This window comes from Anabrus simplex, chromosome 5, assembly GCF_040414725.1.
Source record: "Anabrus simplex isolate iqAnaSimp1 chromosome 5, ASM4041472v1, whole genome shotgun sequence".
NCBI lineage: Eukaryota > Metazoa > Arthropoda > Insecta > Orthoptera > Tettigoniidae > Anabrus > Anabrus simplex.
The window spans coordinates 323726125-323753205 of record NC_090269.1 but is presented as its reverse complement, the minus strand read 5'-3'; the positions used below and the strand labels follow the sequence as shown (position 1 = coordinate 323753205).

General features: G+C 37.7%; 1 protein-coding gene across 1 annotated transcript in view; it reads left to right on the top strand.

The window, feature by feature from the left end:
• The window catches only part of LOC136874874 (uncharacterized), a 210034-nt gene that overhangs the window by 120929 nt on the left and 62024 nt on the right, over window positions 1-27081 (top strand). The window contains exon 7 of the mRNA XM_067148570.2: window positions 23241-23383. Within this exon, the coding sequence (XP_067004671.2) occupies window positions 23241-23383 (143 nt within the window). The remainder of the gene's footprint in view (window positions 1-23240; window positions 23384-27081) is intronic.

Genomic DNA, 27081 nt, shown 5'->3' with positions numbered 1-27081 from the left:
ATTCGAAAATTATAATCCTGAAGAATTAGAAAGGGAAATTTTAAGCCTTGAGTCAGACCTTTCTTTGACATCCTCCTACGCAACATGTGCCAATTTCTGGACTCTGGTGGAAGGTAAAAAATACCCTATTACACGCAGTGTTGCTCTAAAGATGCAATCTTGTTTTGGTTCAGCCTATCTTTGTGAAGTCGCGTTTTCGACTATGAACATATTAAAAAACCAATACCGATCCTGCCTGATGGACTCATACCTGGATGACGCGTTAAGAGCAGCCTGTTCCAGTTACACACCAGACTTTCCTCAACTTGCAGCGAACATGCAGTGCCAGATTTCACATTAATTATGTGAGTAAATATATTTTCATATAATTTTTAATTCTAGATTTATTATTATTATTATTATTATTATTATTATTATTATTATTATTATTATTATTATTATTATTATTATTATAATATAGTCGTTGTAGTACCGATAACAGTAGTCGAATTAGTGGAATACTGGCGCCCGCATACCCTTAGTTATCATGTGAATGTGCTTGCGTAGAAACGAACGTTGGACAGCCCTGATCTAGAATATTATACAACTTGTCCTTGGTACATGAAGATCCCAGAGCACACTTACATTAACACACATCACTAGAGATTTATTTTCTTGAGCAACTTGGAAAACATGGATAGTTATAAGTGATAAACATGATGTAACCTAACTTCCTTTGAGTAATATACATAGAACCAGAAGTTTCCTGAATAACTTTGAATATATCAAGGGTTATTTACAACCAATAAATGTAACCTAACATATAATATGCAAGTTATATACATATGATTAAACCTGAAGACATGATCTGAGCTATAATACTTGAAAAACTGTTCAGTTATACATCCTTTTAATATAAAACATTTTTTTTTAGTTTTTTCAGACACTTCCTAGGATATAAATTATGTCTAGGCTCAGTGTCTTCCCCCATCGTGTCTCTTGGATCCAGATCATCCTCTGGTTTGGTGAGTTCAGTTTCCTCTTGTTACGACCGGACTGCTCTGTGTCTTCTATGTCTAGGTTGTTGGTATCACACCAGCATCTGCCTCCAATCCTGCTAGAACAGATTCCTTCACTTCATTTGGCTTTCCCTGGATTCATAGGGGTTCTTTCACTGCCCACTGCTTCATTGCGTGGAGTGGTGGTCCTCAGCAAGTACACCCCGGTTTCCTCTTCAATATGACCACATTGTCTTGTGTCTGGGGTTGTCAGTGTCACTCTGTCATTCACCTTTCCTCCTGGTGGAACAGATTCTGTGACTGCTTCTGGCTAACCATAGACATTTATAAAAAAATATTTACAAGTTGCTTTATATCGCATCAGCACAGATAGGTCTTATGGGGACGATGAGACAGGAAAGGACTAGGAGTGGGAAGGAAGCAGCAGTGGCCTTAATTAAGGTACAGCCCCTGCATTTGTCTGGTGTGAAACTGGGAAACCACAGAAAACCATCTTCAGGACTGGCCATTTGTCCACTTTGATGGGCCCAGTCCACTTCTGTAGGGAGGCCTGGTCCTCTTCCATGTCGTGTGCCTTTGCATGGGTAAGTGTTCTCTTCTTGGCCAAGACATGTATTCTCTGGTTGTTCTGCTGCTGTTTGTGCTGGCCATTTAATGAGGGAGACTTCCCCGTCATCTTGACCAAAGAAAGGGAGACAACTGAAAATCCCCCATCACCAGTGCAATGTTGTTGGTGTCAAGGGAACAGCTCTGTGGGGTCCTCCTCAGGGAGATTTTCCTTCATGACTTGAAATAGTTATTCCTTTAATTGGAATCTTTTATATTTCCACCACTCAAAACCTCACGGAATGAAACATGTTCTAATATTGTGTATTTATATCTCACTAAGTATTGAATAGTGGAAATATAAAAGATTCCAATCAAATGAATACTGGTAATTATTTTATTAGTTCAAGTTAATACAGAACAAACATGATATTCATCAATTGCAGTTACGTGATATTTGCTGGTATACATGAAGATGAATCTGTTTCACTAATGAGATCTGACCTGTCTTTCACAGTGTGTATGGTAGACTCTTTCGTATTATGAGGAGAATTACATTCTTCCCTATAATAGAAATATTTCCTTCAATCTGTCTGACCTGTCCCAACTTCATTCCAATGTCCAGTAACTGTTCTGTCAAGTTAGTATTCACCTGTGAGATCTTTTGCAAGAGCTTGAATCACACACACGCGCGCGCGCGCGCAGTCTGTGATAACCTTAATCTCAACGCGAGTAGCACACTTTTTTTCCTCCGGTTTTCCCACATCTGTGGGGTAGTGGGTGCGAACTGTGTCACACATGTGGATTTGGGCATGTTTTACGACCAGGTGCTCTTCCTGATGCCAACCCTATATGGAGGGATGTAATTACTATTGCGTTTTTCTGTGGTGGTTGGTAGTGTGGGTTGTCTGAATATGAAAAAGGAAAGTGTTGGGACAAACACAAACACCCAGTCCCTGGGCCAGAAGAATTAATCAGACTCTATTAAAATCCCCGACCTGACCGGGAGTCGAACCCGGGACCCTCTGAACCGAAGGCCTCAACGCTGGACAGACAGAAGTGAAGAGTGCTCGTAAACCACACCCGGGCAACTGGAGTGGAAAACTGATGATGATGATGATGTCGTGTATCTTGTGTATGTGTGTGGTGGTTGCATGTATGAGTAGTTAGAAAGACTTTGCCATGTCTGTGTTAAAGTGGCATGATATTATCATATGGATTGTTGTTTTTTCCTCATGTTCATCATGAGGGAAAATGATTTCAGCATTGCGAGTGTATTTCTTTGTTTCTGATGGAATATTTCTGATGCGTAGTGAATTTAGCTCAGGAGTGACTTATTAACTAAATAATTTATTGATTTAGTTAAAACATAAGATTGTAATACTGTATATTCTAGGAAAAGAGGAGGTGCCAATGGATCAACAGCAGATAATAACAACAAGTAATAGGAACATGCAACAAATAGTAATTGATCTGAAATGAGAGACAAACAAGATGTAAATGTTAGATCTCATAAAATTTAATGTTCAAGGAATAATTTGACTCAGCAAGGTGATTAAAAAGTTAATGAGAGATATCTGAATTAATGACTTTATGATGACAAATTAGGTCAAATAATTTGATATTTGAATTTAATGTTGATCAGATAATCTGTAAATAATATAAAAATGTTCTAAACATTTGAGACGATTAAAAATGTAGTAAGATTTGGTCATCAATCATGTGTAGTGACAAATGTAAGATTATTTCAGTGTTATTTGAGTCAGTGTACTCAAATTAAGTATTTCAGGGCTGATTATTTTGTTTTATAGGCCAAGATGACCTACAATTTAATTCAACGAGTTAGTAGATTTATTTTTGAGAATTAGGGGTATTCCTTTCAGTGTATTTTACTCAGCCAAGATATAAGGTTATTTTTGGTTCTCGGCTGTGAGCTTGCATCCGGGAGATAGTAGGTTCGAATCCCACTATCGGCAGCCCTGAAGATGGTTTTCCGTGGTTTCCCATTTTCACACCAGGCAAATGCTGGGGCTGTACCTTAATTAAGGCCACGGCTGCTTCCTTCCAATTCCTAGGCCTTTCCTATCCCATCGTCGCCATAAGACCTATCTGTGTCGGTGCGACGTAAAGCCCCTAGCAAAAAAAAAAAATTTTTGTTCTTTTGATCTGTTTCAGACATAACTGAATTCATCAGTCAACTTGAAGCTTATCTTGAATTTGTTGTAAAAAATTATTTTGTAAAATATGCGAGTGATTCAAAGACTAAGACACCACCAAGAAATTAATATTCATATTTTTTTCTTGGAGAGCCTCCATGGCTAGGCAGCAGTGCACCGGCCTCTCACAGCTGGGTTCCGTGGTTCAAATTCCGGTCACTCCATGTGGGATTTGTGCTGGACAAAACAGAGGAGAGACAAGTTTGTCTCCGGGTACTCCGGTTTTTCCTGTCATATTTCATTCCAGCAACACTCTCCAATATAATTTCATTTCATCTGTTATTCACTAATCATTGCCCCAGAGGAGTGCGACAGGCTTTGGCAGCCGGTACAATTCCTGTCCTCGCCACTAGATGGGGGCTTCATTCATTCCATTCCTGACCTGGTCGAATGACTGGAAACAGGCTGTCAATTTTCATTTTCATATTTTTTCTACAAAATATTTCTTGTTAAGGGCTTATTTTTATCGATAAATGTGAGCCTTGTTTTAATTTGTGTTTATTTCTGTATTGTCGTCAACCCCATCTTTTAAATGCCTCTGATAACTGAACACCCAGCAAAAGAATAGTCCACCACAGGATCCCTCGTGTTGCTCGGCTGGGCATAGCCAAGGGAAAAAAAAAAAGGGGCAATACATAGAAGCAGAAGTTCCCTGAATGACTCTGAATACACGAAGGGTATTTACAGTCAATAAATATAACCTAACATATAATACATGAGTTATATACACATAATTAAACCTGAAGACATAACCTAAGCTATAAAACATAAAAATTGTTTTCTGTTATTCATACATAACCTGACCAGCGTCAAATTAAAAAATTTACTGATGACATCACCCTGTTTGCAAGCAGTGAGGAAGAGCTTTCAGATATGCTAACAAGAGTAAAGAATGTGTGTCTTGAGTAGGGACTGGAGCTCACCCTCAGTAAGTTCAAACTCATCGTGATTGATAGAGCAGCACAATTCGAAGTCATGGACTATTTGAAAGAGGTGAAGGTAGTGCACAACTTTTTATATCTTGGGTCAACAATCAGTGATATATGGAGTTCCGAGAAAGAGATCAGGAGAAGGATTTTTCTAGGACGAGTTGCAATGATGAAATTAGTGAAGATCTGGAAGAACAGAGGCATTACTAATAATAAAATGATCCATCTCATTCAAACCTGTATATTCTGTTTTCTCATATGGCTGTGAGACCTGGACCTTATAGGCTTTAGACAAAAAAATGCATCAATGTCTTTGAAATGTGGTGTTGGCATAGAATGCCACATGTGTCTTAAATTGCAAGAAGAACCAAAGCATCCATTCTTCAGTTCTTCTTGTATCAATGAAAGAATACTTCAGTCCTTTGGACACATTACGAGACAATCCAGAGAAAATTTAGAGAAGTTGATCGTGGAAGAGAAGGTTGAGGGCAGTAGACCACGGAGAAGGGCTGCAATCTGTGAATATTTTCACCAGTTTATCTTTCCAATATGCCCTAAGGAAAACCAAAAATTGTCCGGGATGGCGACTCTACAGCAGAGATGTGACCAGCAAAGACAAAACCGGTGGGGCAACGACATTTAGAAATGAGTACATCAGTACATCAGTTAGTGATAATATGGGTTTTGGCTGTAAAGTCTCTCTGTGCACTACCATTTTCCATACCCAAGCTGATACATTTCCATGTTACCCTTGACATGTGCCTTAGCATTTCTGTGAAATGTTTCATTTACAGCCTTTGTCTCTTCTTTTTTGTCATTGTTACTGTGGTTAGTGTTTTATTGGGCAACTTCGATTTTGGTTTCATCCCTCATGAATTGTCAAGGGTGGACTGATCAGGACCATATGAGAGCCAGGATAATGGTGCCAATGATATTTGTGGGGCTGATGACCTTCGATATTAGGCCCCTTAAAACAACAAGCATCATCATGATATTTGTGAACGAGGATAAATCCAAGAATCCATTACAACCCCGCATCTACAATTAGTCCCTTATCTTTAAGATGAGAAATGAGCCATTCTTTTTGAATGAATAAATAAGATGCTGATTACTGTTATAAAATGCAATGGCAGGTGGAGGTACATATTTTCCCTTGTGCACCATCACTGCATTGTCCTAAATAGGTGGCTTTCAGTGGTGTCTCACTTCTCCTTCATTAACAAGAGTGCTCCAGTGACACATCTATGAACTTTAAGTCCAACAATCGCTCCTACACCCAAATCTCACATGGTGGTTTATTGCCACTTGAAAAGATGGACAGCTACGCGGACTAAGTAGTACATCAAGAGGTGTCACCTCTGGGCTCCATCGCTTTGCTTTGCGATTTCAACCCCATTCCTTCACGGACTCTGGGTGGATTCTTTCCCTTATTTACCGGGCGAGTTTGGTTAGGGGCGCGCAGCTGTGAGCTTGCATCCAGGAGATAGTGGGTTCGAACCCCACTGATGGCAGCTCTGAAGATGGTTTTCTGTGGTTTCCCATTTGCACACCAAGCAAATGTTAGGGCTGTACCTTAATTAAGGCCACAGCCACTTCCTTCTTACTCCTAGCCCTTTTCTATCCCTTTTTTCTACCATCACGGTAATCTGTCCAAGACTAGTCAGCCAGTTTCAGGCATGCTCAGTTCGAACAACTCAAACTATTTTTTAAAAAAATTTCACCCTGGATTTGATGGAGAACACATATCTAATACAGGCGAGATGAGATCAACTAATGGCTATAAATGATGCAAGTTGAGGCATGATGTCAGTTTTGAGGAAAACATGTTTATTAAAATAAAAAAAATGGAAATAGACCATTCAAATTAAAGTGTGACAAAAATTTACATGATTCAATGGTTGTCTCAAACTTCCATAGAGTTGATCTTGAGGAAATATACATTTAGAAATAATCAATCTTACACCGACACACGTACTTAACATTTAAACAAAAAACAGGTTGTAAACTTTAAAACTTCTTAAGAGGCAGTTTGACTAGCGTGCCCGCACCACATGCCTGGCTGGTTTGTTAATTCTTTTCACTTCAGATGAGTATTCCACTAACCTTTTACGTGTTTTAATGTGCTTTTGGGAGGAAATAACCTAGTCTAGCTGTCCACAAAAATATACACTGAGTGGTAACACATCCTACCAATTTACAACTTGAGAAGAAACTCAACTATGGATCAGGCCACACACCATAAATCACAATTAAAGCAACAAATATACACTGATCAAAGAGCATCACAAGTTGTCATATTTTCCATTCTGATACCAAAATCATGCCACATTCAGGTAGATCTCACTCATACAGTCTTGATGGAAAGGTATCAGAATAATTCATTTAGACTTTAAAAACAAATTCACCACCTATGCAACATTGGTTCCTGGAATAGAATCCATGACACAAATAGTACCATCGCGGACCTTAGAATTCAAATATAATTCAATGATGGTTGCTAGAATAAATTTGTTTATTTTAATTTTTTAGCCAACATAGGACTACTTTGGTCAGGTTTATGAAAGTTTGTCTTCTTTTTGTCAGCCCAATACTGTTTCGTTCTTTCTGAATGTAATTTTCTTTCTGCTTCTGGAATCACTCTTGCTGTTCTCTACTTGTTGATTTTTGTCTGTAGTCTAGTGTGTTTATCTTTCAATATCTTGAGTGTATTTGTTTTGTACTTTAAATCTTCTATTGTTATATGTAACTCTCTCTTCTTTAAGTTCTGTGATTCATTCTAATATTATTCTTACTCTTACACTTCCATAATTTTTCTACGGATTGTATTTCCTGGTGACCATATTAGATGCCCTAAGAATGATATTCATTTCTTTTTCATTGTGCTAGTCACAGGTTCTTATTTCTTTATAAATTGTTTTATTGGAAGCTAGTCTCCAGACTCCGTTTACTTGATAATTTTTATTTAAACAGGTTCTCACTATTCCCCTTTCTAATTTGAGTACTCTATCAGTGTATATTAGTGTAAAAAGTTAGGGACCCCCACTGCGAAGTTAAGTGTGCAGGTAGTGGAATACACTATCCACAGTATCTATTGAAACTGTGTTTGTTGTTTTGAATAATGTTTCACATGCATATGTAACTTGTGGCTGGGTGACTGTTTTGTAGTGTTTCAATTTGGGTGCTATTGAGAAACACTTTTTATTATATGTATTCTTGGTAACATGCTGTGTTGTAACCAGTTTCCCATGTTGGTTTCTCGTTCAGGTTATATGTGATTATTTCACCTAAATATTGAAATTTTTCTACAATTTTTATATCTTGTTCTCCCAGCTTAATTTTGCTTGCAAGCAAAAGTTGAGTCAGCATAATTTCTGTTTTTTCAAATGAAATTTTCTAACCAATATTTTGAGCTATTTTCTGTAAAGATTTTATTTGTTGTTTTGTTTCCCGAATATCATTGACCAGAAGAGCTAGAAGTTCAATCAATTTGATTAGCTTTGGGTCAAGCCCGAAATGCCTTCAAATTTTTATAAATGATGGTCTGTGGATGAAGTCGTAAGCTTTCTTGAAATCTATAAACATTATTGAAAGCGGCTTGTTTCGTTTTCTGTAATATGCCATGACTAGCTTCAAAGTTATTATTTGTTCAGAGCAGCATATCCAATGTCTGAAGCCTTCCTGGTATTCACCTAACTCTTGATCAAGTTTTTCTTTAATCCGATTATATAGTATCTTAGAGAATATCTTATATGTGCAGTCTAGAATGGAAATGCCTCTATAGTTGTCTGGATTACTTCTTTCACCTTTTTTATGAATTGGATTAATTATAGCCGTTGTCCATTGTTCTGGAAATGTTTCTGATATCCAGATCTTTTGTAATATCATATGGAGGGATGTCTGAGTCGCACTGCCAGCGTATTTCCACATCTCTGCAGAACCCTGGTCTTCTCCATGTGTGTTGTAGTTCTTCATTTCCTTAAGCACTGTTTTAACTTCTTTTGCTGTAGAGGGGTTTGTATTTTCTGGTTTAGTTTTTATTGGGGTTTGTGTATCAGTTAATAAGAGCTTTTCAGGTTCATCACTGTTCAAGAGCTTGTTAAAGGCTTCTGCATTTTCCTTATTGTTATGCGCTATTTTTCCACCTTTATTTTTCAACAATAATTTGGGTGGGGGGGTATTTTTGCAATTGTTTACCAAAGGCTTTGTAATAATCTTTAGAATTGGTTTTGTAATAATTTTCCTCAATAGAGTTTATTAAATCTTTTTGATATTTTCTCTTAATTCTTCTAATAGTTTGGGTGAATTCTTTTCTGACATTCTTGAGGTTAGTGGCAATTTCTTCTGCCCTGCATCCAGAGTGGATCGTAAAAGAAATCTAGGCCAGCTTAATCTCAGGGTTCGATGATTATACATATTTTTCACGTGAGTTCAAAAAAAAAAAAAAAAAGAGAAGAGCTTCTTGATAAATGCATTATTTACCAGTAGTGATGATGCATGTTTCCATCTTACAAAACGTTGGTTATCGAAGGATGTGATCTATATTATGCTTTAACTCTAAATCTATCTAAAATGCTTAACCAAATTGATAAATAGCACTTCCAGTGTACCTTAACCATAATCATTTATTCAAATTTAAAAAGTTGAGAAAAGAAATTAAAATGAAGGAAAATTATTATCTCACATTGAATTAATTGAATCTGCTTTGATAGAGTAAATCATGAATATTGTTCATTAATATGTTAGTTATGTATAATAAAAAATTATTAAGATTTGAAATGAACTTATATATCACTTTCACATCACCATTCAAATTAAGAAAATATACATAAATCAAAATTAAAATTTCTTTAAATGAGTACAAATCCACTTGGAAAGTCAAGGATAATGTTAAGTTGTTTTGTCTTTATCGGTATCGTAATTCATTTTTCTTATTCTGTTAACTTAGGAAGAGAATTACGCTTTATGCTTGTTTTTGGATTATCACAGTATTTGTGTGCATTGGGAAAAAGATAAGTATTTCTTGCTATCAAAAACATGTGCTAATATTCACCTTAGCATCTAACATTATTCATCATTGCATCATTTATCAAAATAATCTTCGATTCAAATTAACCATAAAATATAACTAATTAACTTAAGCATATTTCTCACATGAGTGTCTGAATTTTAATGTTTGACCTCATGTCATTTATCTAAATATGCATGAAGATACTAGAAATCATCTATCCTCCTGGGATTATTTATAAGAAAATAATAATGCCTATCCATGTGATTTGATGTATGCCATGCTTATCATTCAGAAAAATATAACCTTCTGGTAGAGATACTAGGTTAACATTTTTCAAATTACTAACCGACACTTCCTAAAAGTTTCATTGTGATGATCTAATCATGCCATAACACGTTATAACTACCACAACACGTCACTATCGTAGGATATGGATTCTCTGTCAATGAAATATCATCATGGTATCACGAACATAAATTGTCCTGGATTGCATCAAATATCATCATCTTTCTCTTCAAAACTAATAATTTTCTTCTTTTATCAATGTAGCAACAGTTGTTAACATGTATAAACCTCCTAGCATCAGATGGCCTCCTAACATTTTGCCAACCTTCAGCCACCCCTGCATTTACACTGGAGATTTTAACAGCCATCATACTAACTGACATAAAACACAGTTGATGAAGATGGTGAGGCATTAACTCAGTGGGCTGAAATATCCGATCTGCAACTAGTTTTTGATGTGAAAGACAAGGGCACTTTCTATTCTGCTCGCTGGAGAAGAGACTACAACCCCGACCTAACTTTTGTATCCAAGGATTGCTTTGATCAACCTCTCAGTATTACACGTACAATATTGTCGAGTTTACCAAACGGCCAGCATCGACCAGTCCTGCTGAAAGCAGGTATGAAGATACCCCTGGTGACCTCAGTACCTTTACCCAGGTGGAATTTTAATCGTGCAAACTGGGATAAATTCTCTAAAGATCTTGATCAGAAGCTGTGTGATACAAATCTAGAACCAACTGCTAGTAACTATGAAGACTTCTTCAGCTTAGTCATTTCATCTGCTAAATCAAACATTCCGAGAGGTTTCAGAAAACATTATGTGCCCAGTTGGAATCCAGAAAGTGAGGCCCTGTATGAAGAATATCAAACAACAGGCAGCCATGAAGTAAGTTCACAGCTTCTACGGTCATTAGACAAGAATGGAAGAGAAAAGTGGGAAGCAACAGTGAAAGACATGGACTTTGCAAAATTGAGCAGAAAAGCTTGGAGAGTCTTAAATCGACTTACTGGAAAACATTATTCTAAAAAGCAGTGCACTAACTTGAGCCCAGATGCCATTGCAAATAGAATGGTTGAAGTTACCCGAGCCAAGAGAGATAAATGCCATACAAAAACTGTGAAATGTAAGCTCACCGAGCTCAAACATGGTATAAAGAAGAATGAGGAACTGTCTAGACCATTCTCTATTCAGGAAGTTGAACCTGCTATCAGAATGCTGAAAACCGGTAAGGCTGCTGGCTCTGATAATATCTTCAATGAATTTTTTCAAACTATGGGTCCACATAGCATAAAGTGGATTACTTCTCTTTTTACTTACATCCTTCAAACTAACAACCTGCCGAAGCAGTTCAAATGGTCAAAGGTGATCACCCTTCTTAAACCTGGAAAGTTGGAGCAGAGACCTGTAAACTACCGCCCAATAGCACTTCTCAGTTGCACTTATAAACTCTTGGAACAAGTCCTCCTCACTAGGATTGCACTGCTCATTGATGCTGTAATCCCCCCAGAGCAAGATGGTTTCGGATGAAATCGTAGCTGCACTGATCAAGTTTTTTCTCTTACCACTCACATCGAGGCATGCTTCCAAAAGAAGTTAAAATCAACAACTGCCTTTATTGATCTGACAAGTGCATATGATACTGTCTGGCGACATGGACTAATTCTTAAAGTGCTGGAAGTAATTCCCTGTTTGGAAATTGCAAATCTAATTTCCAACATGCTCTGTGAGAGAGAGTTTGTAGTATTCCTAGGTGATTCTAAAAGTTGCAAAAGAAAATTAAATAACGATCTGCCACAGGGATCAGTATTGGCCCCAGTTCTCTTCAACCTGTACATCCATGATTTACCATCAACCAAAGCTACTAAGTTCATCTATGCAGACGACATTGCACTGCTAGCTCAAAGCAGAAATTTTGAGGATGGAGAAGGCATTCTTTCAGCAGACTTGGTCAAAATGGCAACATTCTTCAAGTCTTGGCATTTGATCCCAAGTGCTTCTAAGATCAAGGTTTCATGTTTCCATCTCAGCAACCGACTCGCAAACTACGAGCCATCTGTTTTATTCCTTGGTGAAAAACTAAAGTACAACCCATTCCCGAAATATCTCACAAAATCACTACAAGGAATAACATCCTGCACAAGCTTTGTGGCAGTTCCTGGGGAGCCTCGGCCGACTGCTTACAATTAACGGATATCAGTCTTGTCTACTCTGCAGCAGAATAATGTGCCCCGGTATGGCTGAAAAGTGTACATGTGCATAAAGTGGATACTGAGCTGAATGATTCCATGCGCTGCATAACTGGTACTGTAAAGTCAACACCTTGCCACTGGTTACCCGTACTTAGTCATATCCCACCACCCCACCTGAGGAGAAAGGAAGCCCTGCTGAGAGAAGCAAAGAAGATCTGGTCATCTCCCTCATTACCAGTTCACCAGGAATTTTGTTACCCATCGCCACGACGACTTCAATCTAGGAGAGCAGCAAGTATACTCGCTGGCCAACTCTTGAGGGATAATTTTAATCTAAATGAGAGCTGGCGGGATAAGTGGTCAATTTCAACATCAGGAACAAATGCTCATGACCTAAATCCAACCCAGAAAATGAAGGGATTCGACGTCCCAAGAAATCTATGGTGTTGCCTCAACAGACTGAGAACTGGGCATGGACGCTGCAATTTCTTACGCCATAAGTGGGGTTGGATGGATTCTCCGGTGCGTGAATGCAGTGAAAAGGAGCAGACCGTGGACCTTGTCATCCTGCGGTGCCCTCTTCATTCCTACTCCGGAAGTCCCAGCGACCTCTTTCTCTTTCAGAAAGTGCTGTAGAGTGGCTGAAACACTTGGACCTGGACTTATAAATTTGTAGTTATAATCACCATACGATTAAATAAATAAAGTACTGTCTGTAACAATTCTGAGTCTTGTTTTGTCTCAGCCACTGCTATGTTGATTTTTACTATTTCGACCTCGTGCTATATCGTATCTCCTTGATATATATTATCGAGTTTATGCATTCTGTTTAAATTTGTTATCAACAGTTGCGACCATCTTAACTCCACTGAATCTATTCTCACAACAGTGAAATGGCGCATTCTATCATAATGAGAGGTCCACCAGGCATGTCTTTTTCTTGGATTTAATGTAGCTAGATATTCTGCATCCTGTTTAAGAATTGGTATTAGGTCATCTAAATTGTGTATTAGACTTGTAGTTCCTGTTCTTTGTTGATACTGGGCGTTCTGGATTAACTGATTAGGGTCGTCTTTTTCTCTCCTACTCTATTTTGTCTTTTTCTTCTTAATGGAGTAAATTTAATCTTGATTTTAATTAAGTAATGATCTGAACCAGTGCCGTTCCTCTTGGAACTTCGACATTGTGGATTTCCTTGTGAAAGAATTTGTCCATACATATGTGGTCTAGCTGCCATTTTGTCTACTCAGGATGTTTCCAAGTTTTAAGTTTGTGTGATTTTCTTTCAAAATATGTAGATTTGAAGATTAGTCCATGGGTTCTGCAAATTTCTATGAGTCTGGCCATTTCTGTTAGTATATTTATGAGGAGCCCACTTTCCTACTACATCTTGATACTTCATCTTTTCTTTACCCAGTTGAGCGTTAAAGTCCCCTATAAGGATGTTGATGTTATTCATATTTATTTTATCCATTGTCTGATCAAGGAGATCCCAGAAATTTTTGACTTCTTGCAGAGTTTTTGTTAGGAAATTTTTTCATTGGTAGGGGCATGAGCATTTATGATAGTGCAAAGTTTGTTTGTGGTTTGTAAAGTTAGAATTGCAATTCTTGGTGAGATGGCTTTAAAATCAATTATGGAATCTATTATTTTTAAATTTACTATAAATCCTGTACCAAATTGGGGGCAATATTTCATGACTCTTTGGCCTGGCTTCCCATTGTACACCTTGAGATTCAAATGGATCTTCTGTTAAATTGCTCATTTCTTGGAGCCCTACCAGAAGAATATTTTGTCTATCTAATTCATCTGTGAAGTTCTTGAGCTTTCCGGTTTTCAGTAAGGAGTTTATATTGTGCATTGCAATGTAGTTAATGTGCTTATGTTTGATTGTATGTTTTTGTGTTTGGTTATCTGTACCGGTATGTATTTTTCAGTGTTCAAATTCATTCTTGTCTTTTAGGCAACTACCCACCCAATTCATGTAGTCTTCTCCATCCTTAAGCGGTTGGATGGTGGAATTCTTTTACTAAAAGACTTTTCCATATCTATCTATCAAGCTCCAATTTACACCTAAGTTTGTTAGCCACAGAGGATATTTATTCAGTTGCCACTAACATGTGAAACACGCTGTTGGGGTACTGCCACTAACATGTGAAACCATCGTGCCCTTTATTGCCTCAAGATGTTTCTTTTCTGGCTGTAATTTTATGGCTTTAAGCCAACCCTCCTCTTTTTTTTCTGGGCTTGATACCGGCAACAGCAACTACTCAGCTACTCAATCCACCCAGTTGGTACTGCAGGCAGGGCTGGAATAAATTACATGAGACAAAATTTTAACATAAAAATAAAATATAAACAGAATGGACTTTCACTTTAACTAAAATTCAACATCGGTCTCTAGAACAAAAGAAATATCTGACACATATCCTCAGTGCTGTCATAACATAAGGGACTACTCAAAAGTATACATGTTGCGATATCAAACCAGTCTGCAACAAAATACCATGATGACATGGAACAAAGATCACAGTAAATGATAAGCTGCCTCACACACCCCCCTCGCTAGATATGCACAATTATCCTCGCGTATCATACGGTGGAATAACATAAAAATGGAGACTCAGACTCCCAAAAAATAATAATAATACAGCAAATTCCAAACACGGGATTTAACCGTTAATCACCTGCTGCTCACAAATCTACCCAAGACAAGTTATGCAACAATGACAAGATACAGGCCTTAAATGAGGAAAACATGTCTCGTTTTTTTCAATTCCCCACAATAGACCCATGTCCAAAAGTTAGCCAAACCAGGTGTAAAATAGAAGATTCCATCCTAACTTCCAAGTTTGAAACCATGCAGCACTGGTTAAATACACAAATGCACCTGCGCTTGTTAAATTAAACTTTAAACAAAATGCCCAACTTTGCTGTTATACATGCATAGAAGACTGAAATATTTCCAAACCTGACATGCTTCATTTGCAAAAAACAGAAAGTTACTGAAATAACTTACACTTCCAACTGGAAAATAATAATAATAATAATAATAATAATAATAATAATAATAATAATAATAATAATAATAATAATAATAATAATAATAATAATAATAATACCAAGCTTGATAGCTGCAGTCGCTTAAGTGCGGCCAGTATCCAGTAATCGGGAGATAGTAGGTTCGAACCCCACTGTCGGCAGCCCTGAAAATGGTTTTCCGTGGTTTCCCATTTTCACACCAGGCAAATGCTGGGGCTGTACCTTAATTAAGGCCACGGCCAATTCCTTCCCACTCCTAGCCCTTTCCCGTCCCATCATCGCCATAAGACGTATCTGTGTCGGTGCGACGTAAAGCAACTAGCAAATAAGAAGAAGAAGAAATAAAAGTTTAAAGACACAAACTCCTACAATTTGAACTTGGAATATGAGATTGCAATGGCAGAATGAATAACCCACCAATAAATTTCGAACACTTATGACAATGCACACTTGACAGCACAAAAATAATTCATGTAGTTACACACAAACATAAATATGACACTAAACAGAGTCATGGATCACAACCCCACCAGCATTCACACACTCTCATACTTCATGCAAATTACCTCAAAAATGTGACGGTATATTGACATTACCCTTTGAAATCCTGTCATCTAACGAAACCTATCCTTTCATTGAATTAAATTTTAATCCCTCTTAAAGTTACAATTAACCCAAGACGTTCATTGTGTCTTTACTTCAAGAAAATAAAGTATGAAACACTAATTAAACAGAAAACAAAAATATCTTATAAATAATGCTAACCAATGAGTTATGCAATTACAATAAAAATGGCTAACTATGACTTCATGCATATAGTCAAACATGTACAATACAATATTTACATTTCAACGTCAAATTTATCCTACATCTTACTGAAACTTAGGACGTAGTCCGGTAGAACAAAATACACTAAGCCTAATAAATTTATGTAGTAAAACCTAACCTATCCCCTGAACTACATTAAAACAGTGGTCACACTTATGATTTCATTGGACAGCTGTTACTCATCTTAATTTGAAGGTTCTGCCACTAATCGTTGTCGAACCAGCCGTCTCCCATTCTTTTGGTGACGACCCATTGTCACCATGATGTCTTCAGAAATGAACAGGAACAGACCATACATCTCTATCCTTGGCAAAGAAAACCACGTGCTGATGCCTTCTGCTTGTCTCTTGCCTACGGAATGTCTCTACAACACACCATCCATTTACTGATTAGAACTGGGTCAGGGAATTCTACAGTTTAAAACTACTGCCCGCGGTTACGTGTTTTTATTCATCAGTGCGATACACCTCACTGTTTATCTGACATTGTAAACTGTTTGTTATCTTCCCCTTTTGCTCTAAGCTGCACCAGTATTATCTGGCAACTCTACAGACATCATTTAATCCTACAACTGGACCGGAAATTGTTCTATTTTGCAATGTTCATATCCCTTGAAAGTAAAGCAGTCTCACTCAGCTATGAAATTTGAACAGGCAGGCCAAAAGTACAAGCAAATGTTAATTCATAATGTAGTCCATTCCACATAAATTTACACTATCTCTACTGTTAAAATTTGCTACAAGTTCATCTCTGCTCAAAACCATTAGTTCCCATGGAACAATTTATATGTGCTGATGTTGTCCTTGTAGGCCCCCATGCCTATGAGAATTTATACAGAATTCGATTGCGCTGAAATATTTAAGTATATAAGTCTGAGCACTTCAGTTGAATTTTAAGTTGTCCTAGCACACGACATAATTTTCAAATAACATATTTTCTCTCTACATGCACACGTGGTAAGCAGATAAATATTTCTCTCTTCTTCCTTTCCGTGCAAACTTCACTCAAAGATAAAAATTTCATTGTTCCGTATTGAAATTATTGATGTTAAAAATTAAATAATTGAAAAGGAGGTTCAACCTATTCAATACTTAAAAGAAAGAAATGCAGTAATCACGTTCCTATTTAAATGGGACCGGTTTCGACCTTAGTCCAGGTCATCATCAGCCGTAAAAACATGTACAATGTTTATGAATATTGGAGGTCAGTTTCACACTCTGATAGGCACAAAGACACGACACCACATTCTGTCATGCACAAAGTCACAACAATATCAAATAATATACGAAGGTCAAAAATAACTTGAAGTCGCAGACGAATAGATTTGTAGTAGAAAGCCGCCAGCTCCTGGTGATCAGCGCGGCACATTCAAGGTCATGCGCTGCGGTCGAACGCCAAAGTAGAGTGGAGAATGTTTTGAAGGTCCAGAATTTGTCACGGTTGCGGGAAGTTAAATACGTATATAAAAATATACGATGCAAATCAGTATAATCGTACTTAACTTCCCGCAACCGTGACAAATTCTGGACCTTCAAAACATTCTCCACTCTACTTTGGCGTTCGACCGCAGCGCATGACCTTGAATGTGCCGCGCTGATCACCAGGAGCTGGCGGCTTTCTACTACAAATCTATTCGTCTGCGACTTCAAGTTATTTTTGACCTTCGTATATTATTTGATATTGTTGTGACTTTGTGCATGACAGAATGTGGTGTCGTGTCTTTGTGCCTATCAGAGTGTGAAACTGACCTCCAATATTCATAAACATTGTACATGTTTTTACGGCTGATGATGACCTGGACTAAGGTCGAAACCGGTCCCATTTAAATAGGAATGTGATTACTGCATTTCTTTTTTTTAAGTATTGAATAGGTTGAACCTCCTTTTCAATTATTTAATTTTTAACAAACTTCACTCCTCAAAGACTCCCACAAAAGTCAACAGCCAACCCACGCGCTGGTCGCTTTTGCCCCCACAACCATTACGTATGCTCGTCTCTTGTTTTATCCAATGTCTTGCCAAGATTGAAATGATGCTACCTTTCCATTCGTTCAAATCATCACGTTACCTACGCTTACTTTAAACTCATGTTGTATGACATTCTAGCTTCAAGTCGGGCTTCCAAAATGTAGTCCGTTGGCTTACTCCACTGTCTTCCATCTTTCCCTTGTTCTGAATCATGCACGTGAAGGTCATGCGCACATCAGGTAGCAATCCTTCTTCCTTAACTTGGCTTTAACAAGGACTCAGCGTAAAGCAACTTGTAAAAAAAAAAATTAACTTTCCCTTGATTCAAGAATTAGTTTGTTGGGTTGGGTTTGCATATCTCCCCTCCTCACTACTACTGACCGAGGTAGACATTCTTCTTTTGTTTCAGCTCCTTAACACACCATGTATCCTTATTTACTGTATATCCCCATCACCTCTACCTCAACTACCACCGCACTGACCACCACCATCACCACCATTGCTACCCAATCAGCATTCAGCACTGCAGCCACTGCCTATCATATTGCCTTAATGTCTACTCATGCCACTTCATCCTACTATGCCTATTACCTGTCGGTAGCACTGGTCCCCCAGAGAACAGACCCATGGGTCCAGTACAAATGCAATGATTTGCAGCTTCCCCTAATGCAGAATCAGTTTCACGCTGTCTCACCATGGACACAGCAACATCTCCCGCTACAACCAACACATACACTGAAGCATCTCTTAAATCCTTAACATCTCTGCTTTGTCTAATATCCCTATATCTGGAGCACACCGCCCCTTAACCAATTCTCGCTTCCTTCAAATGAACTCCACCAGTACACTCACCTTTATTCTGCTAAATCCCACCCCAGAGTTTTGCTGTCCTCCTAAAAGATTCACAACTCTTAAACATTATAACATGTGGCAGAAGACCTTGCCAATATCTGGCCCATCTCAAATGGGGTCACTTTGAAAGTCAATGGCGATGACGGAGCATGGAAGCTTATGCATTCTCAGCTCAGCTGGGCTGCAGATCACCACTTCAGCCCTTATCTCAACCCTTGGTAATGACACCACCACCACCACCACCAACACGCTACAGTCTATTCAGTTGTGTGATCCAGGGGGAGGGGTGTGCACCCAGCTATACCAGATGACATCGTCTTAAGTAAACTGAACAAAGAGGACAGTCTAGGAAAGCCTTTCTTATTAAGAATACCTCTAGGCCCACTTATATGGTGAGGATTCTTCTCCTCACTCCCAAGGGTCCTGACTGTTTTTTTTTTTTTTTTAGTTGTTTTACGTCGCACCGACACAGATAGGTCTTACGGCGACGATGGGATAGGAAAGGGCTAGGAGCTGGAAGGAAGCGGCCGTGGCCTTAATTAAGGTACAGCCCCAGCATTTTTTGGCTGGTGTGAAAATAGGAAACCACAGAAAACCATTTTCAGGGCTGCCGACAGTGGGGTTCGAACCTACTATCTCCCGAATACTGGATACTGGCCACACTTAAGCGACTGCAGCTATCGAGCTCGGTAGGGTCCTGACTACGTCCTCATGAGTGGGGTAGCGGTCCACTGCCATCGTCACAAGGTGGAACCATCTAAAGCTCTCCCACCACAGCCAATCCATTGCAAGCACTGTTTAATCTACATCAGATACAACATCCAGTGCAAGGCAGAACATCCATTGTGTGGCCATTGGAGACAACATTGCCCCATCTCCATATACCCTAACGCAGCCCAGCCTCCCCGCTGCAACACCTATGGGGAATCTCTTGCAGCTTACTCAAGGTGCTGCAAAGCATGCTCTCACCACCCGCTAATTAACTCAAATTTGTCTCATCATTATGAACCATCAATGCCCCCACTACCCTTGCCCGCTTACTGCTTCCCCCTCCAATCGTCGAAGATATGATCCAATTCATTACTATTGCACAGTACAATATTCACCTATATATTTGCCCACTTGTTCTTGCCCACTTACAAGTGGCTGTTAATCAGACATTAAATCTTCACTTCAAAACATCATATTTTGGATTATTTCACACCACTAGAAAGATTTTCAACCCTCCATACACCCCAAGCCCTCAGGCCCCTGCCCCATCTACATTATTTAGACACCCCAGACTCCTGCACCATCTGCAACATTAATATCAGCATCATTAATGCTTCATATATCTAATTAAGAAGATAATCTGGTGGGTGGGGAGGGACTCACACATCATCATAGGTGATCAGCTGAAGGGGTATATAGTTTGATGGGTGAAAAAAAAATACAAAACAAAACAAAAAACCTACATGCTCAACCACCCATTCATCTTTCAAACTTGTAGTTGCTTATCCCAACATCCTGTCATCAATAAACCGCTCAACATCAACGTCACACACACAAAAAAAAGGTCAAACCCCATTCTCATTCATACATTTCACCATCCTAGTACTCATTCAACCAACCTCATATCCTCACACTCAATCATCCATCAATCACGCTCTATCAACTTGCTCTTCATGAAACCATTTATGTATTGAATAGGTGGAATTTATAATCTAGTATTTTTCTTTGACTTTAAGTACATTTCATTACGGACCATAGCATGAGATTTGTAACTTGTAAGTGGTATGTTCCAACCTGTCAATGGAGAGATGGTGTGGAATAACATCAGTAGACGAATAAGTTTGAGCGGTGTCTTTAAAAGTAGGAAAGATCGCAATATGAAGATAAAGCTGGAATTCAAGAGGGCAAATAGGGGCAAATATTCGTTTATAGGAAGGGGAATTAGGGATTGTAATAACTTACCAAGGGAGATGTTCAATAAATTTTGAATTTATTTGCAATCATTTAAGAAAAAGCTAGGGAAACAACAGATAGGGAATATGCCACCTAGGTGACTGCCCCAAATGCAGATCAGTAGTGAATGGGTACAAAAATGTTAATGCCAGAGTCATACACCTTGATTGATAGGAGTGTACAGTTCACTGGATATTCTGTGCTAGTGAAATGGTGAAGGGTGTGCAAGCAATAGAGTATAGTGACAGTGGGGAAGAAATCGTTAAAGATGAAAACTCCAGTTTAGATACTTCAATAACCAACTGAGCTTTGGCTTATCAAAAGGTGAAAAAATTGAATACATTTGATCTTTATCGCAGAGATGCTATATCCTTCAACTAATACAACAGCTGCAGGCCATTCTGGAGAAGAAGAAAGTCAAAATGAAATGTTCACAACAAACCAGCTTAAACCAGATTTTTAAAGGGAAATATGTCAAAAAACAGTGTTAGTAGTAATTTGAGGTGACTTCAATTAAAGGTTTTGCAACTGTTAACATACTGTACAATAAAACTACTTACCTACCAAGTTATCTGTGTGCATGTGAAATAGAGTCTTCCATCCCGCCACTCAGTAATGAAAAGGGTTTTACGGTGAACATTGAAACATCGGTGTACACAGATGTATTCCTCTGATGTTAGTTATGTTTGTACTGCAGAGCAAGCACCCATGTAGATGTTAACAGTACTGATAGTTGTGTACGATTTCTTTGAGTGCAAGATAAATGTTCTTTTTACGTGGGAGCTGTTTTCTTTTCAGTCTCCAGTCTGTTGAAACTAAACCAAGATTAAGAAATACTAGATAATACATGGAAAACAAAACATTTAATTAATTATACAATGAAATGTTTCATTCCTGAAAGATCATCATCAGATTCCAGCAGATCACTTTTCTTTTAATATTATTGATTAAAAATGGGTGGTTATTATGAACAAGTGCAAAAAAATTTAATGTTAAAATTATGTGTTCACTACCTTAATAAATGATGACATGTTTATTGAACTTATCTTATTGCACTCTGTCTATTCTATGTCCTCTCCTCTCAGCTGTCAAGTCTTTATTGCGTCACACAATCCTTGGCCTCACACCAGATTGCTGGTCTCGCCAGTATAAATAAAGAAAATGATTGAATCTGTTGATATTCATTCAGGAATGAAACATGTCATCTTTTATTAACTAAATGTTTTCTTTTCCAGATATTTCATAGTATTTCTTTATCTCACTTTAGTTTTAACTGACTGGAAAATTTGAAGGTTATAAGATCTTTGAGTGTTGGAGTGATTTTGACATTTTAAAGAGGGGCAAGAGAGATAAAGCCCATTCTGGAAGTTTTTGACTTGCTGTAAAATGTATATCTGCAATTCTTTCCTGAGCAAAAAATGGTAAACAAGAAGCCATAACTGGATTCTTTACATTGTTTATGAGAGTCTATTACTCATTAGCAGCCTGTGAGGTGGCGAAGTGGAGAGTGCCTCCTTCTCCATGACTATGCATCATACCTCAGGCCTTACTGGTCTGCGTTTGTCTCCAAACATGGGACTTATATGCTTCACTATTCTGTACCCTACAACTTTTACCTTTCACCAAAAATATAATAACTTCTGATGAGATAGCACAGTAACACACCTTTCAAGCATTTCATATTTCTCTCTTCCAACAGGTTTTATTTGGTGTATCAGCACCATCAAGAAAGAAAGTCATTGCATTAGAAATTGCCGTCGGTTTGATGATGATGATAACTACTAAAATCAACACACATAGATATGAACAGATTAAGCAATTTTGAGAAAAGGTAGAATCTTAAAGTATGTTTACAAGACTACAAAAACAGCATACTGTTCTATAACTATTGCAAATATATGACAACATTTCTCTTTCCTTTGAGCCTTATAATGCAACTCTGACAAGGTACAAAATATAGCTTTTACAAAGCAAGTTGTCTCTTCAAGCCAAGACATGAATTGCAGACATAAAAAGATGGAAATCAAACTATTACCTTAGTTACCAGTATTTTGTCCTAGGCCCTTACTTGAAGGAAACATGTGTTAAGATTTTATTTGCTATCTTATCAATTTTTTTAAGTTTTTAACAGTTGAAATTCCAAACATATTTTAAGTTTCTTTTAATCCTTAGTTTAGGTGAGCAAGTAAACTCTTTGGGACATTAAACTTGTCCTGCCTCTGATAAACTACCTTTTATTTGTGTTTAAAGTAAGGTGATATTGTATAGTGGAGATCATATGGCTGGGTATTTCATATCACAAGAAATAAATATCCTGGACCTTCTTATTTAGAATATGTAGAGGTATGATAAGAATAAAAGAACTGTGAAACTAGATATCATTTCAAATTTTAACTGATTTGTTTTCTAATAGGTATGGAACTTCCTTTCAGGTGAAAGGATTTGGACCTCGTGGTGGATACTTTACAGGACCAGATATCCCAGTTCGCAAGGACCCTGTATATGACTCATTAATTTTCAAGACTGGTTGTAAGATCAAGATTGTGCCTCCCAAGACTTTACCTGTTCCCAATAAGTAAGTGTATACCATACAGTATTCTTCCTTCAGAGCTGTAGCAAGCGTTGTTAGTAATGTGGGTTGCTGTGGTGTGGAGAGAAGTTACTGTTCTAGTTCATACCGGAGATGTTTGAAAAGTCTGAAGTTAGGGCTCTGAGCTGGCCAGTCCATTTCTGGAACCACGAACCACTTACAAACACATCCCACTTTTTGGCAGGTAACATTATCATGCTGAAGCACATAGTGATAATATGCCATAGATAACATGCAGCTGGTCAAAATGTCCTGTCTTTAATGTGCTCAGTAGTATTATGGGAAGATCAAGTGGCTTCAATGAAAAATATTCCTAAACTGTCATCCTACCTCCACCAAATTTCACAGTGGATACTGTATAGGCTGGCATGTAGGCCTATCATTTGCCACACCCAAACCCTTTGATATGACTTCCACATGGCATAGTGTGATTCATCGCTCCAAATCATGTGTCTCCAATTGTCCACGCACTAGTGACTGCACTCTTTACATCACTGAACATGGTGTATAGTGTTCATCACCAAAATTAATGTTTAATGTGATGGTGCCTGAGCTGAATCTCAGTCCTGGTATCTCCTGGCACCCAGTTATCAGCACATGGGGCCTACCCACCTGTAGTTTTGTTGTACTTTCCCATTTCCACTTCACATTCATGTCTCTGACAGTCGACTTGGACAACTTCAAAAGGGAAGAAATTGCACTGAAAATCTTCAAGCCTTCAGCTGCCTTTTGTAGCTCAAGTGGCATTTGTAACAACATCTAAACTCTAGTTTACATACGGTATAGAAAAGAGTGTCTGAATATTTTAGATCAGATATTGTACATGTGCAGAATCACAGGAATCAAAATTCAAACTCTCTTCAGTTCATTATCATTGGTATTATCTACCACAATTCTGAACAGAAATACAGAGGTTCCAGGGTCTAGACCCCACATACATACAAAATGTTTCCTAGATCTGTGTTTAAAATTAGATTTTTTTTGACATGTTCTGCTTTCAAAATAATTTTGCACCTTGGTAGCTGCACAATTAATTGTATATAAGGAGAGCTTCCTCTTCGACTCCTTTATGGAACAGTGACAACTTTCCTTAGAAGAAGATGGGTACTGTCATCTGTGGTTATTCTAGTCACAGGAGGTAATTTCAGACAGTGCTTCTTTCCTGTTTTTATGTTTGTCATTCAGAATGACGAATGATAGAAATTGAGCTCTTGCGATGTTTATACTTAAGAAATAAACTATATATGTGACCAGTTGTGCAGAAAGGGATCTAAAGTTGGATTTTTCAGTTTTGAGATTTTTGTGATTCTAAAATTGGCATAAGATACTGAGCATTTAAGAAAGTGAATGCTTCTAGGTAAAATATTTCAGAAGATATTAATTATTGACTGCTGCCATTAAGAAAACTGTATTTTGAGAAAAACACAGTTCAAGTTCTCACTTGTTTTCTTACTAATTGTGTAAACTTTTCATGACATCTAGTAAAAACAAAGAGTCAAACTGCTTTGTAACTTAGTTTGTTAAAAACACCCATAGTTAGTTCAAGAAGTCAAAATATAGAAGTGTAATATTTTTACACTCCAGACCAGGGCCTTTCAGGGTGCATGCCCCAGTGCACTGCACGGTGCAAGGTGCAGGACATGACTTTACTAGGATGACCAGAGTGCAAACCCCCACTCCTCTTTCCCTACATCTGTCTCACCCGTTCATCATGTCTCCGCCTTCTTCACGTTCCCCGCTTATTCTCTCCTCGCTGCAAAATGTTTATGTGCGGTGAACAGAGACACTATGTTGTATGGGAGAATGTTACCGGTGTTAAAAACTCTTCTTTCAGTGTGGTTTGAGCACACAATTTATCTTCTCTAGCTCTTCCTTTCCTACTTCTTTGCAATTATACCGGTAATGTCTGAAACAAGGGATCAGCTGACAGAAATTCTGAGAGCGTTCTTTAAATTACAATCAGAAATACTCACATGCAATCTAGTTTTCGTACAAGTCAAAACAGAAAAAGAACTTTCACATATGCATGTGGAACGAAACATAGAAATAATCTTAGCTGCTTCTCGATGCAGCTTAGGGAATTCTTCCTTCGACAAATTCTCGTAGAATTCGAGCAAAACCTTTGTATTGAAAAACTTTTTTTTTTTTATGATAACGTAATTATTGTCCCACCAATTAAGCATTTGGCTTTATCGTCACAACTGAGAAAAAGTACGAAAGTTCCCAATTCAATTGAAATGGAGTTTCAGAAGTCTTTGCTTTCTTCGAAATAGGTTGCTCCATTATTTTGTTGTTGTCTTGTGCTTATCTATTTCACTGATAAACAAGCTGTCTATCACTGAATGCTTCGTCACCCTCAGCACACTACAGTATTCGAGTCAAGCCGAGTTGAGCCAAGTCAGACCGATGCACAGTGCATGGAGTCCTAGCGCCTCGGTTTGCACACGTGAGATTTTGGGCATTTGAGAGGCCTCGCTCCAGACACTAAGTCCAGTTCTGTTGTAAAATTTCCATTGCCGACTTTGGCAACGTTGACATAAATTGCTTCATTTCTGCGCCTAGTTTTCAATAAATTTGTGGACATCTGGAGTTATTTCAGACAATACCACTCACGTACAAGAGAAAACTACATGCCAGATACAGTATACTGTAACTGTGAAGCAAAGAACATTGACTAGGATACTGTAACGAAGGATCAGATTTGCAAAATCCTCCCAAAACTAAAGGAGAAAAGAGTAATATACATTTTTCAAAGCAGATGTTTTGTAGAGTTTCTACAATGCCAGTGAATATGTTATATTTTATGGAGTTTATGTATGTTTAAGTGTAAAAAGAATTACCTATTTATATTTTTCTTGGCTGTTACTAGTAATTGTCCAATGTATTCTCATAAATGGGGGTGAAAATGGGCAATAACTTAAAATTTCTGAATGTCTGAATTTCCTTCAGACACAGTTTCTTTTTTATCTTTTTCCTGAAACTGATGGTGCCATCTACCTCTTTATTTCTACATTCATTATCACTCTTACACATGCAGCTAGATGTATAAATGAAAAATAACACTAGCCTGCAATGATTTCCCAGTTCTGGTGAAAATAGATGCATATAGAAAACAATGTGCCGATTTTGAAAACACTGACCGTTTTGCCGTAACACATACAGATTTGATGTAATTAGATATTTTATGTATCAATTCTTGAGATTTAATATAAATTTAAAGCAATTTGAATTCATTTTATCATGTTTACCAGGCATCAAAATACGTGAACAACACTAATATTAGTGTGTAGAATTCAGTGGGGAAAAAACAGGAATGGTTCATCATGTACCATTTACAAGATATCAATAAGAAAAGATATCCAAAAACACTTATATTATGCAAATTAATGGAAATATGAAAATAATTGTATCACATACATACAAAAAGAGTAACAATTGGTGGAATACATAATATTATGACTTAGAATTTGAAAAAAATACTACAGGGGTAAGAAACCCCTAGCAACCCTAGGTGAAAATAAAATACCGGTACAACCTCAGTGTTATATTGTATTTATTGAATGCTTTGGAAACTTTATAGTATATCATAATAACAAATAATGTTAAACTATGCAAATACATTTTCATGAAACAAAACACCCATTTCACCCTCAGATCTTTATCTCTGGTCGGCCATGTGTTTA